Source organism: Xiphias gladius, chromosome 14 (assembly GCF_016859285.1).
Source record: "Xiphias gladius isolate SHS-SW01 ecotype Sanya breed wild chromosome 14, ASM1685928v1, whole genome shotgun sequence".
NCBI classification, from domain to species: domain Eukaryota; kingdom Metazoa; phylum Chordata; class Actinopteri; order Istiophoriformes; family Xiphiidae; genus Xiphias; species Xiphias gladius.
The window spans coordinates 12,587,488-12,600,408 of NC_053413.1; the positions used below are offsets into that span (position 1 = coordinate 12,587,488).

The 12,921-nt window shown below is 40.4% G+C and overlaps 1 protein-coding gene across 1 annotated transcript in view; it reads right to left on the bottom strand.

Moving 5' to 3' along the window:
- The window catches only part of LOC120798615 (potassium/sodium hyperpolarization-activated cyclic nucleotide-gated channel 2-like), a 35,683-nt gene that overhangs the window by 19,519 nt on the left and 3,243 nt on the right, over nucleotides 1–12,921 (bottom strand). Inside the window, exons 2-3 of the mRNA XM_040143030.1 lie at nucleotides 11,851–12,274; nucleotides 9,648–9,809 (exon numbers count right to left, since the gene is read on the bottom strand). Of these exons, the coding sequence (XP_039998964.1) occupies nucleotides 9,648–9,809; nucleotides 11,851–12,274 (586 nt within the window). The remainder of the gene's footprint in view (nucleotides 1–9,647; nucleotides 9,810–11,850; nucleotides 12,275–12,921) is intronic.

The following is a 12,921-nucleotide window of genomic DNA, read 5'->3' on the forward strand; positions in this document are numbered from 1 at the left end:
ATTATTATACCAGAGAAACTAGTATCCTATATTATTAAAGCAGAAATTTTGTGCATGGAAAAATGACGTTAAAAACAGAATCCTAAAAAAACCTCTTAGAGTCTGGTTTCAAAAGCACAAAAAAAAACAAAACATTGTTCTCTATCATGGCCCCCTAACGCATGCACTCTCACACACACACACACACACACTCCTCCTCTCTAAATTTGTACCGAACTACACAGGTTGCAGTCTGTGCTCTGATAGAAAAAGCAATCAGCTATATCCTCTCTTGTAAGTGCATTAGCACTTTAATAGTGCTTTTGCTATTATATGATAACACACACCATCGTTTGCCTGGCTTATTCCATAGAACTTACATTACCCTGTTGTAGTACTGTAAAAAAAATGCATGAGCTAAGAAAATCTGTTTTCAATATTGCTACAAAGTATTTTTTAGGTAATTCAGTTGGTTTTTAAAGGGTTCATTTAGATTAAGAAGCGGGAAAATTTTTCCAACCCATTGAGGAACACATGATCTTTCAGTTCATCTGAAATATTCGAAGTCACCAAATTACATAGGTTTTACTGGAAAGTGACAACATATTCAAATGTTAACAATGATGACTAATTATAAAAATACTGTATATTATGATGAAGCAGTGTAGAGCAGATTAAACAATAAATGGATTAGTTGATTGACAAAAATTACCTCACAACACTTTTGCCAATCAGTTTTTTGTTAAATCATTTATGAAGCAAAACAGTCTCTGACTTCAGCTTCTCACATGTGAAGATGGCCTGGGTTTCTCTTTGTTATATGATTGTAAATTAAAAACTTTGGGGTTTTAAAGTGTTGGTCAGACAAAACAAACAACTGTAAAAATCACCTTGGTCTGTGGGAAACTGTGACAGGTATTTTGCACTATTTTCAGATGTCTTATAGTTATATAACAGATGAATCAATAATGAAAATAATCATTAGTTAGATGTAAAAGGGAAGAATCATAGGTACAACATAATAGCATGTGTTTCTGTACAAATGACCATCCATGAGGAACAACATTAAAGGGCCTAAAAGTGATAGACTGACTCCTCCGTCATGAACAGAAGAAAATGTAGACTTCAAAAATAAATATAGCTCCACCAAGTGGGCTGAGGCTAAATGGTGTATGTGAAAACAGAAAGAGAAACAGTGGAGTGAAATAGATTGAATAATAGATGAACGATGAGCACTTTGATTCTGAAATAGCAAAGGGCAAGAGAGAGGGAGAGAGAGACTCCATATTCTCATAAGGCTCAACAGCCCTCCACAGAGATTCCAGTTTGGGAACTATCCGTTGCTTTGTTGGTAATCAGTGTCTCCATTAGCAGCAGATAGTCTGTTTGAAGTTGGCTAATAGTGCAGGGGCTTTAAATGTATCCTCCAGTGTCTTAAAATGCTGCTTTTTTACATGCTGTGGCAACGTTGTTGTGCAGCAGGCCTAATATACAGACAGATGACAAATTAAAGGAAAAAACAGAATAAATGAGTGGAGAAACATAAATGCAAATGCTTCCACAAAGGTGCAATGCATGGTACAATTAACTAATTAACATCCAGTTTTGCTCTGTGGAAAGTATAAACAAGCTGAGCAGGCCCAGCTAATTCTGATTTTGTGTCAAGATGCAAGAGGAAAATATATTTGGGACTTTGAAAACGGGTTCATTGTCGGGGCACGGATGGCAGGAGCTTCAGTCCCAAAGACTGCTGAACTGGCTTGTGTTTCAATAGGAACAGTGATGTTAGCAACATCTGTTTTTAGATCTATGGGAAGACATCAGTATATAGGGTCAGAAATTGTGGTCGTCAGCGCACATTTGATGACCGTGAGGCTCATGCATTAGTGCGATATGCGAGGAAAAACAGATGAGCAACTCTTCCTTAGGTGACTAAGAGTGTCAAGGCAGGACGTGATCAGACTGTGTCGGCAAGAACAGTCCATCAACAATTACATAGAGAAAGATATCATAGTGGGGCTGCAGTGCATAAACCCTTCATTACAAAGATGAATGCACATCTGAGAGTTCAGTGATGCAAAAAAATTGGCACTGGTCTACAGAGATGTGGAAAAAAGTGATATGGTCAGATGTGTCGTCCTTCACCATATTCTCCACAAGTTGGGTGAGTGTATCTGCGGCGTACACCTAGAGAATGGTACAGGCCTGAATGCTTGACCCCTATAGTTAGGGGATCCAGTGGCTCTGTCATGCTGCGGGGGGCATTTTGCTGGCATGGTTTGGCTCCACTTGTCCCCCTAGAGGGTAGGGTCATTTCAAATCAATAGAAAGTTGTTCTGAGTGATCATCTTTATCCTGTGATGAAACATTTCTATCCTGATGGGAGCGGTCTCTTCCAGGATGACAATGCCTCCATTCATGGGGCACGATGGATCACTGAATGGTTTGATGAGTATGAAAGTGATGTGACTCATATGCTATGGCCTTCACAGTCACCAGATCTCAACCCAATTGAACACCTATGGGAGATTTTGGACTGATGTGTTAGACAGTAATCCCACCACCATCATCAAAACACCAAATGAGGAAAAAATCTTTTGGAAGAATGGGTTTCATCTCTCCAGTAGAGACTTGTAGAAACAATGACAAGGAGCACTGATTCCGGCAGCTCGTGGTGGCCGAACACCTTACTTTATGTTGGCTTTTTCCTTTAATTTGTCTAATTTTTATTATTAATTTGTTCAATTTGTCCTTTAATTCTATATATACTCAAACGTTATAGATAGGAAGAAGTCTTGCACAGAAGAGGGTGGTGTTAAAATAAAGGTCTTTTGCAACATATCAGAAAGGTGTATCATGCTGCGAGTATAAAAGTGTTAACAGATGCTTGTGGCAGTGTTATAAAGTTTACTTGTGTGAGGATGGTGTAAGCAGAAGGGTCATCATGTCAAGTCACTTGTGAGATTTTATATCTTAACTAGTGTTGGGTGAGCTAGACTAATGAGAAATATGGTCTTTATTTTTCCTGAACATTTCGGCATAATGTAACGTGCGTTTAATATAATCAGTGTTTTCATCAGGGTTTACTGATGTTACCACCGCAGTTAAGCATGTTGACATGCTAACATTTGCTAATTGGCACAAAGCAAAAAGTACAGCTGAGGCTGATGAGAGTGTAACTAATTTAGAAGGGAACATCTGCTCCAAATTGCATGGTTGTCATTCCAACAGTTGTCGAGGCATTTCAATTATAGCCACAGATGTCAACCCGCTGATGGGGCTTGATGAAAAAAATCAAATACATTGGGATTCATCCTCTGCGGACCATGAATTTCTGCACAAAATTTAATGGTAATCTATCCAATAATTGTTGAGATATTTCAGTCTGGACCACAGTGGTGGCCTTAGAGCCACACCACTAGCATTGGTAAAAATGATGAGAAAGACCTGCACAAAAGATTAACTTTTGCCCTTTTACCACTTTCATCAGTTCATACCTTCCTGCACAAAGGGCTGAAGAACTGAGGCTCAGTATTGGACTGATAGGTACAGCTATGGAAGAAATGACAGGTACAGGGAGAGGCAGATAACGGAAAATGGAGTTACAACACAGTGAATGACCAATCACTTTGTGTGTCCAACGGATGATAAACTAGACAAATATCAAAAGATTACTGATGCACATGTTACATGGTCTCTGGCCTGGCCCACCAGTTTAAATTACATTGGCTTATCTGAGTTTATTGTACAGTCACCTCTGTCTCATGCTTCCTCTCTCTCTCTGTCTCTGTCTCCTTCTTCCTTCAGCTCATCTGCCTCAGTGAGTGTGTGTGGTCCCTTTATAATCTGTGGTGTGAACAGTGAAATATGTTTTTGCTGAATGTGGAAACCAAGACATCCTCTGTCCCACGATAGTTCATTTTAAGGTCAAAAGAAAAGTGGAATGCAGTATTTAGTCCATCGACATGATCAACATGTGATGGCTGCCTGGACGGCTTTACATGGTTTGGGTTTATTCATTTAACCCCTAATTTATGCTGCTATATGATTTTAAAGGAATAGTTGAACATTTCTGGAAATAAACTCATTCACTTTGCTTGTGTGTTTAAGGGATTGATACCCCTTGTCATGTCTGTATGATAAGCATGGAGCTAGAACCAGAAAACCGTTAGCTCAGCTGAGTATAAACACTGGAAGCAGGGGAAACAGCTAGCCTGGCTAGTTGCAGCATATTTTTACGTTTCTCTTTGTGTACTAGTAAAACAAACCAAACAGAACATGTTAATTAGTGAGCTTTAGAAGTGTTGCTGGGTGTAGTTTTTAGTTTTGGATAGCGCCAGATTAGCTGTTTTCCCCTGATCCCAGGTTTTATGGTAAAATTAGCTAATACACACTTGTATTCGAAGGCGCGAAGTACAACAAACTCCTTAGAAGTATTCTCATCACTATTACGGAGACAATTTTTATTTACTGACTTTTTTTGAGTATGAATTAGTAAGAGGAGGTACTCCAGAAATTTAGTACTACACATTCATAGAGATGGGATGATTGTGAGACAGATTAAAAAGGACTACATGGATGCAGCAGAGCATCCATGCAGCAAAGTCTGAGTCAAGTACCAAAAGCACTGCATTTCCCATGATGCAACTCGATCTAATTTTTTATTAAACCCTAATGACATTGCTACAAGTAGCTTTCTATCCAAATGTAGCGTAAATTTTAACTGCATTTCAAGAGGGTACATCGAGATTAAAAGAGCGCCAGTCAAACAATGAAAAAAAATACAGAAAACATGATGGAAATGTGGCATTTCTGTTTGTTTCGTGTATTGAGAAATGATACAATTTCTGTTTTCATCTGCCGCTAGTTTTTTGTCTCATCAGTGGATGTTTAAGTCACATGCTTCATTTACATCATGATTTATTCGCTATGTCTGTTTCAATTTAACTTTGTCGCATTTTGCTTTTATTAATACACCAAATTTTCCACCTTAGCCAAATGTAAAAACTTATTTTGCGATATCTCAAGATTGCATTGAATTTCCTATGTTTCCACTCCAGTTTGTTTTTATGTAAAAATTGAATATCACACAGAAGCAGATGTAAACCCACCTAATGGTATCATCAGGGTTATTTTTTCAGACTTGACAAACCTCCTACAGAGCTCTTACAAAAGACATTACATAGTTGCTTTTAAAGGCCGACTAGTAATCCTCATGAAGTAAACTGAACTTTATGTGTAAAATTAGTGGAGTGCCTCTTTAAGTAGATCTTCTATGAATTTGGCTCCTGTATTGCACTACTTTTGAAGAGGCTATAATGACAGTTAAGTCATAATTCTTCTTTTCTGGCTCTGTCTGGAGGATGTCCCAGTAGGTTTGCGTTGGACCTTTTTTTTCCTCATGAGGTAATCTGTGAGATTACCACTATGGAAAGCATGACTGATTTGGAGAGTGGATTGTTGGTCAAGTGTATTTGTTTGGGAAGTGGTCACAATCATGATGCTAATTTGGTTCTTTCACTGTGAAGAAACGTAACAAAGTAACTGCTGCTCGGTCTTCAAAACATTTGCACTTGGGCTTGAATTGTTCTCAATGCAAGTAATGTCCCTGGTGCTTGAGTAATCAAATAAGTGTAGTAGCAGTGCTTCTTGCTTGAGTAGTATATTGTAGCACTGCCTAGCACGTAGCACGAAAACAGTCCCTGTGGGACTGAGATAATCACAGACTTTATTCTCCACACCACGGAAACAAACATCCTGTACTTTTTTTTTTTCCATTAACAGAGGTTCAACAGTAGCTTTCACTTTTCATGTTTATACGCTGCTACAGGACTAGTGAGAAGTAGTTCAAATCAAATGCAACGTCCAGCAGCACACCTGTAATACTGTTTTGTCAAACTACTTGTGGTGTGTAAATAAAGTGTTTTAACACCGTACATAGTGATTACCGGCTTATCTTCTCCAAGCAAGCAGATCACTGTACTGCAAGGCCCCCGACTGCTGATAACACTGGCGGATAAAAGGAAAGAGACATCTCTGTGATGTGGATACAGTAAAGGATGGGTACACACAGTTGTAATTACAGAGTCGAAACTATACACCCTGTGTGTCTGTCACTATTATTACCCAGTTGCCTCTGTACTCCACTGACGCGAGGCTCTGCCACTAAACCACACTCTACCATGAAAATTAACTTTGTGGCTGACAAAGCTGTGTAAAGCTAATGCTAAATATAAATTTAATGAAATTAATGGATGGAAGTTGGGGTGTAAATGCTAAAACAACCTATGTTCCCTGAGGTATTACAAGTTCCAATGACTCCAATTACTGGTTAATGGATGTCATCCAGAGTTACAGAGCATTCTCAACGCCCTCCATGAGTCCTGCCTGAGGGCCCCACACCACCAGAGCCACCGTAGGGTGCGAGGCTTGATTGACGGCCTGGCTGCAACACAATGGCTAATGTTACAAGTTGTCAGCAACTCAATAGGGGGGTGGTCTCAGGTGGCTGTAGGCAGCCTGTATCGTGCCAAGCTGGCCGTATAGTTTGAGAGTTACGGCTTTCTGGAGACTGACTGACTCTGGAGACTTATACAGAGGAAGAGAGCAGTGAGGGGTCAGTGGCCTGTCAGCGCTAAACTTCCTCATGCTGTACTTCAGACCCTGCACTGTACACCTTGCATTGTTGTCCTCTTGACTGAGACTGAGTATAGATGCATATCAGTGTATTTATAGTAAATGTAGGGCTGCAACAAACTATTATTTTCATTATTGTTTAATCTGCCAATTATATTCTTGATTAATGATTCAATGTATAAAATGTCAAAACGTTGTTGAAAAAATGTTCATCACAATTTCTCAGAGCCCAAAATGGTGTCTTGAAATTGCTGGTTTAGTTCTAAGGGAGAAAGCAGCATAAAATCATCACAATGGAAGAGCTGGAACTAGTGAATGCTTGTTATTTTTACTTAATTAATCGATCGATTATCAAAATAGTGGCTAATCAATTTTCGTTTCAGCTCTAATTACATCAAGATATCGCTCGGTTTTACTGTTTTGTTTGTATATTTTGGGCTCACGGAGGAGAGGATACAATACAAGGATTCAGTATTTGCTTTCCTTTGTTACACTGGGAGTTGTGAATAAGTGTGTGCTGTATTTCAGTGGAGGGCAAACAGCTGAATGATGTAGTTAAAGGCAAAGCATGATGGAGTCTTTGCTAGTCTATAACATCAAAGACTTGGTTTGGATATGGTTGAGAGTCAGCCTCAGGGACAGTGGACACAACTGCTCTGATTAAAGTCTCTAAATCTCTAAATGTCTGCATTCTGGTTGCAACTTTGAGGTATACTGTATGTAGTTTAAATGTTATCTTTTTATGATCCAATAGGTTAACTGCTGTAATATGAAATTTTTTTTTGAACTTAGGTGATTGTTTTAATGGTGGAATAAACAACAAATGCCTCCATCTGTTTTTTCACCATAGCAAATATTAGTAGTTATTATATCTTTTTCTTTTCTTTTTTCTGAGGTCATATTGTCATTACTTGGATTAAATGTTGTATGAAAGCAGCATTCTTCAGACCCAAAATATCCCCACATTATTGATACTGAGATCCTGATTCTGTATTGTAATATATGATTTTGTCAGTGTCGTCAAGCTCTAAAAAATAGCGCCTTTAAAACTGCAGTATGTCCATGTCTGGCACATTAAACAAAGAGGAATTCCTTCCCTTTCACCGACATGAAAGAAATGCTATTTACTCTTATCATCACATTAACTTGTTTTAACTGGAATTACTATTGTACAGAAATAAAAACTGCTGCCATCCAGGAAATACTTCAAATTTGAAATTTACAAGTTGTCATGGCCAGTCCTGACAATGTTTGGGACTGGGACTAAATCTGTTTAAAACCCCATTTGGCCCTGTGCCTCATGTCTGGGTAAGCGTGGTCTCCCCTTGGTCAGTAAAAGGCTGGGCTGACAGATAGACCTATAAACAACCAGCTTTTATCTCTCTGAGAGAGACATGGCAACAAAGAGCCCAGCTGCCTGGTCTTACCCCCCTCCCTCCTTTTATCTTTCCTGTCATCACCCTACCGTGCTGAAGAGGAGGCACGGAGGGATCTAGAGATGCGCTAAAATCTCTCTGCTTTCTTTTTCACATTTCTTCAGTGGTGTTTTAAGGTTGTTTTCTGTGTCTGGCACACCGACTGAATGCCACTTCAGAAGATGGTGATATGAGCATTTTTCTTGATTTGTTGGAAAGAAAAGCTGACTTTTCCTCCTGAATTGGTAATAACATAATTGCAACAGACATCCATCCATTAGGTAGACCGCTTATCCTCGGAGGGTCGCGGGGGGCTGGAGACAATCCCGGCTGACAGTGGGTGAGATGCGGGGGTACACCCTGGACAGGTTGCCAGTCTGTCACAGAGCTGACACATAGAGATAAACAACCAGTCGTGCTCACATTCACGCCTACGGGCAACTTAGAGTCGCCAAGTAACCTAACCTGCCTGTCTATGGGCTGTGGGAGAAAGCCAGATCACCTGGAGAAAAACTCACACAGGGGAGAACATGCAAATTCCACACAGAAAGGTTTGGAACCCAGAACCTTCTCGCTGTGAGGCACCACAGTGCCATCCAAATTACAGTATATATAAATCACTGCTAACCTACAGGACCCTTCATTTTTAGCACGGATCTAGGGATAGAAATGAAATATCTGATATCTTAACGGTTGGATAGATTGCCAATGAAATTTTGTACAGACATTCATGGTTCTTACAGGATAAATTCTAATGACTTTGTTGATCCACTGGTTTTTCTTCTAGCACCACTTTGAGGCCCAGTTTTTCACTTAACCTGTGCAATATCTTAAAATTTACTTGGCAGTAAATCTTGTACAGCCGTTTATGGTTTTTCAGACAATAAATCCTATTGACTTCAGTGCTCCTCTGATTTTTTTTTAAACACTTCATCAGGTCAAGATTGAATTTATCCGGTACTTTGGTTTCTGACCAAATAACTGCAAAACTAATGACATTCCCATCAGCCTTACACACTAAACTAAAATGGTGAACATGGTAAACAATATACTTCTAATAATTAGCATTGTCACTGTGAGCTTGTTGGTATACTGATGTTAGCATGTACTTCAAAGTGCCGCTGTGCCTACGAACAGCCTCACAGATCCACTAATATGGCTGTGGCTGTAGACCCTTGGTCTTGTGTCAGTGACTTGGACCTATATTTATTGCTGCTTACCCTTTTAAAGGAAGACTCAGTTTGCAACAAATTTACATCTTTGTAGCATGACCCTTGCTATGTCAATACTGCACAAGATTAAATTACCAATTGATTTAAATGTGAGACAACAAATATTGAGTTACCAGGAACATAAACCCATTTTCTGGTCTTTAAAATAAAATAAAGCTCATTCAAATTCAAAGGTTCATACACAGCTTTGAGGCTTATTCATTTGTTGGTCACAACATATTGATTGACATCCAGCCGAAATTTTCTGATGACGCTCAGACACTTCGATCAATACTCAGTGACCACAATCAGATCTTTCCCAATCAACTCAGAATAAAAGATGTAAATCCAGTTCCGCATGATATGTGCAACTTTGCATGCGCAGACATGATTCCCTGACACTTACCTCCATCTTGTTTAGAGACACCCAGCAGTCTGAGGGGAAGTCCTGCAGCATGGGAACCAGGAACTGTAGACAGCCGTCCCAGTGACACAACAGCAGCATCATACCAATCAGGTTAAAGATCCGCATCACCGCACTAGCCAGGTCATAGGTCATATGGAAGATCTGGAGCGAGACAATGAGACAGGAGAGAAACACAGACTACTTCATACTGTACTTGTATTTTGAGTATGAACTTAGTCAAATACTTAAATCCTTGGAATCGTTTCCCAGCGGGAGGACCAGCTATCCATTCAGCTCCACAGTCTCCTTTGGATTATACCAAGTTTGATTAATGAGTAGAGGAGACACGCTCCCATCAGTCCCAAATCAAACACAGCAGGAGCAGGCAAGACATTTGTTACACACAGACACATGAAATCAATCGGAGGCTCAAACACGCACAAAGAGTCAAGTCATACACACAAAACACTCACGCAAGCCTGGGGGCACAAAGATACACCAACAACACAGACAGACAGGCCAACTTGCACAAATACACACATTAGAACACACAGGATGATGGACAGGGACCATCATGATTCTTAACAACTGATAGTCTACGTTGACTCACCCATCAATCATTCTGAGTCACAGGACAGTCACTTAGGCCAATCATCTATCAGCTGACTGACTTCAACAAACCACTCCCTGCTGCTGCTTAACAGTTTGACGGCTGCTTGAATACAATAGTCATATCTATAATGTGTAAATCTGTAGGGGTTACAGTACTTGTCATAGTAAGAACAGCCAAAATTGTCTGATAAAGTCTACTATGAAGGAATGAGAAATGGGTCATTTCTTACTCACTGCAGCTGAGGGAGAAATGATACTCCGTGATGGGAGTGATGAAGAACAAGACTGGACATGAATCACGTGCTGATCTTTCTAAATGCCACTTTAACCTTTCTGGGGTTTTCACTGTCAGTTTTTATCAATCAGTGACTGACAAAATAGAGTAATTTGTTGTTTTTACTGAGGATGGATGAGAGAAACTGCACTGGACACAGTTGCATCAATGGATGCTGGATGTGTTCAGCACCTTGGAAAGCTCCAAGACAGATACATTAACTAAAAGTAGTTCAGGGTTTAGATTCTTGGATTTTCAAAATAAAATGATGGCTGATGAAGTCAAAGAGACAGGCATTTGAAACTGGGCATTTCCTGTGTCTCACACTCCACCATATCTCCGCTCTGATTCTCCATGCATGCTAAGTATCACTTCCCATCATGCAACACTATGTGTGTATGTGTGCGTATCACATCATATCTTCAGAAATCCAATTATCCAAAGGTCAAGTGAGCAGCCGAGCCCCACTGCGCTGCTCACCACTGCAAAATGCCAACACCATGCTGCCACTACTGGCATAAACGAAAAGTCGAGTGATCTAATGACATCTTTGGAACTCCTGTGTTACAGGCTGCTCTCATGTATTTGAGGTAGGAGTCCGAGAGCGGCTGGAGCAGGGCCCCGACACAGTGCATCCCTTACAGAGTAAATAAAAGTGGCCAGGAAAGGCATGGCTGGGTCTTTGAGTTCAGTCTGGGGACTCTACCTGGCAACAGCACCCATCTTCAATACCAAAGTCTGCAAGTAAGGCCTCTGGAAAAGAGCCAGCATACCTAACCTCTCCAATCGCTTTAAATTAACAATTAGTGACATATATAATCGCAGTCAACAGTCCCCTAGTGCTGCATGTTATCATCACACTCTACCCCAGCTGCTCTTCCTCTGGCACCTTAATTGATTAGCTCTGTTTGCCCTGGTAATAGGCTGCTTATTAGACCGCCTGGTGCTGCCTGTGGGACTGCCAGGTCAGACAGGGAGACAGAGGGGTAGGGGGAGTCGTGTGACAATAACAGTAATTGAAAGCAAAGTTTGTTAAAGCTCAAACATCCTGCTGACATTATACATTTCTCACCAGGTGGCAGGTGAGAATGTGAATACTGAGCCTCCAGGCGGAGGAGAGCAGGCAGCTCAGAGCAGACAGAGAGGCAGACTGTTGGTTTGGTCATGAGCCAACGTCAGCATATTGGAGGCAAATCAGTGGCCTTTTATCACCGGCTAGATTTGGTGTTTTTTTTTTTTTCCTCTGTGGCTAAGAGTTGTGTGATTAGAGTTAATATAATATTTACTCAAGGACAGTCATGAAATGCATCCTCTTACCTCTTCCCATTGGTGAATGTAGCGTATTAATCTGGATAGCCTCAACAGCCTCAGAAGACTTAGGATCTTGGTAAAGCGGACGATCCTCAGGGCCCGAGCAGTCTTGTACACCTCCGAGTCGATTCCCTTCTCCACTATGAGGAATATGTAATCCACTGGGATGGAGGAGATAAAGTCCACAATGAACCAAGTCTTTAGGTACTTCTTTTTAATGGTTTTAGGGTCCAAAATGATGTCCGAGTTGTCCTCAATGATGATTCCAGTGCGAAAGTTGAGCACCAGGTCCATGAGGAAGAAGGTGTCTGAGACCACGTTGAAGATGATCCAGGGCGTAGTGGTCTCGTCCTTGAAGAAGGTGATGCCCACGGGGATGATGATCAGGTTGCCCACCATAAACAGCAGCATTGTGAAATCCCAGTAGAACCTAGCAGGTGTGTGTGAAGTTGAGGTGTGTACATGAATGTGTGTTTACAGGAGGGGAAAAAAGGGGGGGGGGGGTGACAAAAATAGAGTCAGATAAGAAAAGGAAGTTGCTGTTGAAAGCTGATAGGCACAAGAGACTTCTGAGCTTAAGGCGGATGGAAAAGTGTAAAGGAAGTGCAGGCGCTACACTTTGCCTACCTGAATATGCTGAATATACTTCTTCCAAGATTGAAATGGGCTATAATCATTGTTTATAAGCAGTTTCTCTATGCATTTTATATTCCTCTGTGTAACAAAATGAATGTAATGATTGTTGCTGCTCATGTGACTTAACTTTGGAGTAAAAAAAAACAAAAAAAACTGTATAAGCAAGGCTGTTTATCTTGTACAATGACTGACTGAACTAAATTTTGCTCTCCAGGCTGCATTTTCAAGGTTTAAATGATGGGTTAAAAGATGGAGGCAAGTTTCATCCTCCAGTCCTAACCCCTTATGCTTTGTTGACACTGGCTCTACTTCCTCGTTATTCTACAGTGAAAAAAATATGGAGAAAATGATAGAAAAAATGGAAAAATCTGCTTTTATAGTTGTCACTTTTTTCTTTTCTTCTGACCTTATTAAAACCCAATATGTAGAAAAGTACTGAAG